At 39.9% G+C, this 7,399-nt stretch overlaps 1 protein-coding gene across 1 annotated transcript in view; it reads right to left on the reverse strand.

Annotated features, from left to right (window-relative positions):
• Positions 1-6,710, reverse strand: part of KCNH8 (potassium voltage-gated channel subfamily H member 8) — a gene marked incomplete at both ends in the record, with an annotated part of 189,822 nt that extends 183,112 nt beyond the window's left edge. Inside the window, one exon of the mRNA XM_082044521.1 lies at positions 6,635-6,710. Within this exon, the coding sequence (XP_081900647.1) occupies positions 6,635-6,710 (76 nt within the window). The remainder of the gene's footprint in view (positions 1-6,634) is intronic.
• Positions 6,711-7,399: the final 689 nt, after the last annotated feature.

Below are 7,399 nucleotides of genomic sequence, written 5' to 3' on the forward strand. Positions count from 1 at the left end.
GGCTTTAGTTGATGTTAACACATGCAACTTCTCTTTCAAAAATACATTACATCAGAATAATACTAACAGTAGTTAATACTTTGTAAACCCATACTTTTCCTGATTTATCATGATATATTCACGCATATATATTTGCTTACACTTCTACGTGTGCTTGAGGCAGTGTTTTTGTTGTGTTTCTATTGTTCTGTTGCTCTGAACAGTACTCAGAGCAGGTTTTCTTGTGTTTCTATTGTTCTGTTGCTCTGAACAGTACTCAGAGCAGGTTTTCTTTGTATTCAAAAAGCCTGGGAATATGTATAATATTGCTACCTGCATAAACAAAATAAAAACAAGAAAAAATAGAAGTTGAATGTGTAAATGCAATGATAACAAAAAAATAAAGATATTTCCAGAGGGGGAAAATAAATATATATATATATATATTTACTAACTGAAATTTTATTGGAAGAGAAAATGGTATCATACATTTGGAGAAGAATAAGAGAGTAGATTTACAGAATATGTCTAGTGGGAATCCTGATAATAATCTAAGATTTAGAAACTCGATAGGGAGTGTCTTCTCTAATTCATTGACAAAGTATACAGTCATTCAACTATATGTCACCCCAAATATACAGACTTGTTTTGATCACTGCACTGAGTATCAGGTTTCTTAGCCTCACATACAAAATCCTACCCAGACACAACAGAAGGGATAGTCTTATTATTCAGAAAAAAAAATTTCCTTATTTAATGACTCTCTTCCTCTCTTAAATTTCAAATGTTCATCTTGAATTCTAATACAGAGTTTACTTCTGAAATAACAGCGTAGGTTATTAGTCTAACTTCATGAGCATTAACCTGGAACCTTATACTTAAAAGTGGTGTGCTTAGTAAGTTGCATAGCCTTCTGAAAGAAGTGCTTCAAAACTGTGATTCTAACTTCTTTCTGTCTGGTGAAAAACAATAGACCACCACCTGACAATTCAAATACACCAGTATTTTCTCTAATAAAAAGCTCTTTGAATAAATCATACAGTAATAACAAATTTTCACTATTTTAAAAAATAATCTAGTGACTGAATATTAAAAATGGCACCTGCACACTTTCTGTCTTGAACCAGATCCCCAGCACCAGAACTCAAGAATTAGTTAGGAAATGTGGTCTTAAGATGCCTCTGAAACCCTCCAATTCTGTGTGTTTCAGGTCCAGCTTCTGCTCAAATTAGAACCAGAAGTTACTATAACTGCTGAAAACAAAGATCATCCAAATAAAACAACTTCAAATTATGATATACTATACCCCCCACACTTGTGCCAAAAGAAGAGGAAAAGATTTTTCAAGTAGCTGCTTAATCTAGCCATCTAGCCTCTTGGTTACTTCCAGGGAAGGTCAACAGCACAACACAGTTTCCAACATCTGATCCCTGGTTTATATTCAAAATCACATTTGTCTTGTTTGTTTGTTTTTGTTTGGGTTTTTTTGTTTGTTTGTTTTTTGTTTTTTACTTAAGTAAGAGAGCTGCATTGAGCTGCAACACAGGTCATGTTTAACAGAGACAACTACAAAAAGAAAAGTGTTTGCTTTCTTTGTGCTCTGAGCTCAGAACAAGTGAGATTTTTTTCTTGTGTTGACGGTATACTTTTGCAGTGACAAATACATGATTCATTTAAAACAACACATTATTTACTTACCCAAGGATACAAGCAAAGGGCAAAATGAGTCTGAATAATGGAAGACCAGCTAAATAAGTATTTTTGGAAATTTTTCTCTGGGTAACTTGATCCCTAGCAGAAAGAACTAGACTATCTTCCCTGCACCTCCATTCCTTCAGAGGGAGAGATTGGCAGGCCACCAGCTTTTCGACTGTCATTGCTTGGAAGCCTCCTTATCGTTGATTAGTGCTTATCATATTTTGATTCTTTCACCCTTCTTTGGTCATAGACTTTTGCTTTTGGGAGGTGAACCCCTCTGATCCTGGAGTCTGACAAATACTGTTCTCCCTATGGAAAGTTCAGCCATCATTTCCCTACACCTACCACTTGCAATTCCTTGAGTCAGTTTGGGAGAGAACCGCTGAGTAGTATCAGTAGCCAAGAAGTGCTTTGTTGCTTCTGTTTTTGTGATAACCATGTTATGATTGAAGCAGCACGTTGGCTAGTCTAGAGAGGGTAGGTTCAAGCTGAAAGAGACACAGAATTTGATGACAAAGCTGCAGAAAGTGTTAGTGTGCTGGCTTAACCTGACGGACCTCACCAGTTTCTTTATGAGGATGAAAAGCAAATGATGGGGGTTGCCTTGGGCTAGTGGAGGAGAAATGCAAGCTGTCTGGGAAGATCACACCATACAAAGGCTTTCACTTCTGTATCAACTGCTGATTATTCAGAAGAGACAACCTGTTTCTACCCATGGTGACAATGGATGCCTGTGATTGTCCCTCAGGTTAACTAAAGCAACTGAATCCACATGACAAGAAAGGACCAAGGAAAAAAAAAATTGCTTCTTAGGTATTATACAAATTTCTGTCTGTTAATACTTGAGCAAGTTTTTAATTGGAAAACAAATCTGAATGTAGAAGCTGTTCTACAAATAAGGAATTACCAAATTATCACCATTACAGTGAGCAAGAAGGAATTAACTCAGCTTGATCTTCAGATTAGTCTGATCATACAAGATTGTTAATAAGGATGTGGAAGTACACACTTAATTTGGAAGCTGATCATATTTGATAGACACAAGAGATAATTATAGAACTTCAGCTGTCATTTTATAGTATAACCATACACAAAATTGTCATAGTTTTAAAAAACACAAATTAATGAGGCCATTTGCCGAATCTCCTTTAGCTTTGCTCTCTGGTAAATTATCAGATATTTGCAGAAACAACCACCTCTGGAGTGGACTTATCAATGGGAATAAATAAATAGTGCATACAGAATGTATATTTATGTATATATGTGAGAAAGAAATGGAATATAATTATCTACCATGCAATCAATTCCAGATGCTTCTCCTAATCTAAATAAGGATGAAAAGTAAAAATATACAAATTTTTAATTCAAAAGCTTGAAGTAATTAAATTCAGACATTCATTTTCATTATATTTGGGGGTTTAACTATCAGCTTGTATTTTATATACTTGAAAATTTCACACTTGAAAATAATATCTTGTCTTGAAAATTTAAAAAAAATACCCAAAAAACCCCAAACCCAAAAATGAATAAAAACTGTAACAAACAAAAAACCAAAAAAAGCAAACACATAAACCACAAGTTATTAATTTGGAAATGTGTATGTTTCCTTTTTTTAATAACCACATACGCATACTTCTAGAGGGGGCAAAAACTGTTTTAATGACCTTCTGGTACTTAGTTATCAGAAGGGGAAAAAGTCCTTTGAGAAAGTATTGACTTAAACTGTGATGTCATGAACACAAAAGACACTTCAGAGTTATAAGAAGCAGGAGGTGTAATAGCACTTAGGCAGATCCAAAAGCTCTGTCATGGAAATCCAGGTAAGCAAACCCTTAATGCTGTTCTTCCACATACACAACACAGGTAATGGGAACTCTACAGGATTTTTAGGATCTCCTGCACATCTAAGAGTCACCCCAACATTAATCTAATTCTCTTTGTTTAGCATATTTTCACTAGTTTGATATGAAAAGAATATGTACACATATTTTACACACACATATATCAGTACAGAATAAGTACCATAAGAATTCTGAGTGAGCAGCTGAAGCATGTGTAAAGCAGTTATCTGTGCTTTTTTGAGGTATGCAATTTTTTTTCATAATTTCTAATTGCTAATTAGACATAAATCATTGTAATAGTAAAATTAAAATATTTTTGTGAATGAATTTTTGAGGAGTTCTGTGTGAAGCATATTTTCTAATATTATCTCGAATCCTTTCTTTGCACTGCTGCCCAGAATTAGAATTATCCCTCTTCTGGATTAAAGATGCAATGGTGGATTAGTCTATCACTGATGTCAACATAATATATCCTTCCCAGAGGCTTAAAACGAAAGGAGGTCTGTTAACTACAGAGTATGTTAAAACAACAACCAAAAAATAAAGCCCTTTGACACAAACTGTATTTCTGTATTTTAACATCTAAATATCGTCATGTATGAGGTCAAAGAAGTTTATGAAACACAGCCTCAGGTTCAGTGCCACGTATCAGTTCTATTCCTTTCACGGATTGTAACATCTATAAAATTAGTAAAACATGGGACTGATTCCTGCAAGGATTAGTATTACTTCTAGCTTTAGTCACCTGGACAACCTCTCTAATACCATCTGGACAATTTAAATTAAAACAATTTGCTTTACTTTTGCTACTTGATGCTTAAGTTTGCCTTTTGCAAAATTGTGTTTCTTTATTTGAAAAAAAAGTCAGTTAAAGAATCAAATTTTTTTATATTTAAGTCTATTATTTTAAAGGAAAACATATGTTGTATCAAAGCAACACAGGAGATGAGCTCTTTCTGAAGATTTTAAATTGAGCTATGATGTGGATTGATATACATAAGTTTGTTTCAGAAAAACATCAAGTTGATTCATTGTTTAACACACTAAAAGAGATGTTATGTTATTCTGTAAATTAAGAGACATGCTACCAGTTTCCCATAGAATAGTACCATGCTCCAAACTTTTATTACATCATTCATAAAACATCTTCCCTTGTGAACTTCTGGGAATATTTCATATGCTGATAATCATACAATGATGTCTTTTAGGCCTGTTTAATATTTAAGCCAAATTCTATAAAGTTTTCATCATCTGTAATAGAATATAATGTGCTGTATTTTCTTGAAGTACTTAGACTTCTTTTTAATTACATCCTATGAAAAAGTAGAGTTGTTAGCATTAGAGGTTGCAAAGTAAGACACTGGAGCCTGATTCCTCTTGTTTAAGAAAAGAATGACCCAATTGACTTAATGAATTAGTAGAATTATTGCTTTAAAAGAGTAGCTAAATTTGGCTATACAATTCAGCTAAGCAATAAACTTTATACCACACTTATCTCTTGGTGTCAATAAGAATACAAGGATTAGATATTTTTCTAGTGTTTATTTAATAAAAGACCTCTGTGTCATCTCTAATGTTGCTTCTTAAATTGGATCTATGAAGAATGATATAGAAGTCATTAAATGTTTGGGTGCATGGCTCGCAGGCTGTGTGTTCCATCCTTTGAAAGGAAGCCATTGTAAAGGGGGAGGCTCCTCAGCACAAAGCAGGGAAAAACTGCTTTTCTGGCAAATGACAGTATCAGCAACAAAACCCCTATTAGAGCTGCACGCTTCAATATGCAGTAAATAATATCCATATGCTTTATAGAAATAAAAGGGTGGAGGATGGGGGGAAAAGGACTTCAAGTTTTGTAGTCAAAGGAATTTAAAGGTACATCTAAGTAGTCTTGAGAGGGATCACTTCGTAATGAAGTATCAGTTACATACAGCCCTGAATCATAATTAGCTATGTATCCTCAGACTAACAGAGCAGCTATAATGCAGTTCTGTACTTCTCTGCAATTGATCTTAGTGACTATATCATTTTCTTGACATTTTACAACTTATTGATACCGTAATCACAGTTCAGTTGTCTTAAGCACAGACTAACTAAACCATTGAGAAAATGCCAATAGATACATAATCAAGAAGATGTCAGACCGTTAGATTATAGTGTTTACATCCAAGAAACAGCCGACAGCAACTCAAATCTGAGTTTGTTTTTCCACCACTTTGGATGTCTGGATTTTTTTAAAGGGAAGGGTGTTCATTTTGGCCCAAACCTGTTCTCTCCCTGCTCACCTCCCTTTTTTTCTTTTTTTTTTTTTTTTTTTTTTTGTTAATGAGCCCCATTAAAGTAGAAACAGAACTCAAGATACAGGCAACTCCTAATCCGCAGAACCCACAGCCCTAGGGGAACAAGCCAGTTTCCCCCTCAGGATCCAGCTCCTCACGCTAAAGCAGCGCCTTGCCCGGGGAGCTGCCGAGCGGGGCGGTGGGACCCGCCTGGGGCCCGGCCCCGTCCATGGTGCTGCAGCCGGACGCCGCTGCCAGCGCCGCGCTGCCGCTGGAGGGCCCTTCTTTCTTCTTTCCTCCGCTAACACCCTCCAACAGCTGCTGACACGGCTCAGCCCGACTTACAGGAATTCAGCTTTTAGGGAGATTTAATAGCGGGGCTGGGGGTAATCAAGAAGAAGATCCCCAAGCCTCCTGCCAAAGCCCTTCCCAGTCTCTGAAGCCTACTTTTCCCTCACAGCCTCTCGGCTGCCAGGGGGGCTGGGCGGCAGGGGAAGCCCCAGCCCAGAGCACAACTTTCCTGCAGACATCCTGGCCACAGGGACAACCCGGCTCGCCCTGGTGCCGGCCCTCCCGGAGCCCCAAAACGTGAGGGGTCGGAAGAAGAGGGGATCCAGCACCCTCGTCACCTACAAAGCTGTGGAGAAGCCAGGCAGGAGAGCGGGAGAGACTGGGAGCTCCCTCACCTCCCCCTCCTCACTGCCAGGTTCTGGTACCAAGGAAACCCCCGGAGGGAGGAGGGAAAGGAAGAGGAGGCTCCCATCGTATGCACGGTACCCGCCGTGCTTCCCCTTCTCTGGGCGCCCGGAGACAACGCCCGCTGCCCCAGCCCGGACTCACGTGTGCCGTCAAACCGGGTGGCGATGGTGTCGAGAAAGGTGTTCTGAGGTGCCAGTAATCCCTTCATAACAGGCATTTTTCCAGCGCGGTGCGAGGTTCCCCATCAAAGTTTGCCTACGAGGGTGGTTCGAGAAGAAAGTGCAGAGGGCGCCCGGGGGAAGAGAGGGAGGAGACGGAGGCAGGGAGGAGGGAGGAAAGGACAGGGAGGAGGAGGATGATGATGGGGATGCCGCCGCACCGCCTCCGGCGCCGGGAGCCCCCCGCTTGTCAGCGCCAGCACGGCAGAGCGCTCCCGCCCCCGGTTGCCGGGCGTGGCGGCCGCGGAGCGCCGCGCACAGGTGAGGAGACACCCCCCAGAGGTGCGGACCCCCCCCGGCCAGCAGCACCTGCGCCCCTCCCCTCTCCACCCGCCAAGGAAAGCGGGAGGGGAATGCCAGGGAAGAGTAGCTAGGTTGCTGAGAGGGCAGGGAGAGCAACCTTTACCTACCTGCGGCAGAAGCAGTGCAGCCAGCGCTCTCCTCCACCCCCCATCCAGGCTTGACCCATCCAGCTATCAACACTGGCACATAAGAAGTTTCTTAGGCTTGAAACATATTAACTCACACGCACCCTGTTTTGTGAGTAACGATAGCACAGGACAAAGCTTGAGATATTACCTTGCTGAAGGGAGAAAAGCTATTGACATGTATAGCAAGTGCCTCTATAGATGTTCATTGAAGCACTGGACTAAAACATGGAGGATGCTCCATCAGATGTGTGGTCTCA

Source organism: Streptopelia decaocto (genome assembly GCF_964273445.1).
Source record: "Streptopelia decaocto genome assembly, chromosome: 2".
Taxonomy (NCBI): domain Eukaryota; kingdom Metazoa; phylum Chordata; class Aves; order Columbiformes; family Columbidae; genus Streptopelia; species Streptopelia decaocto.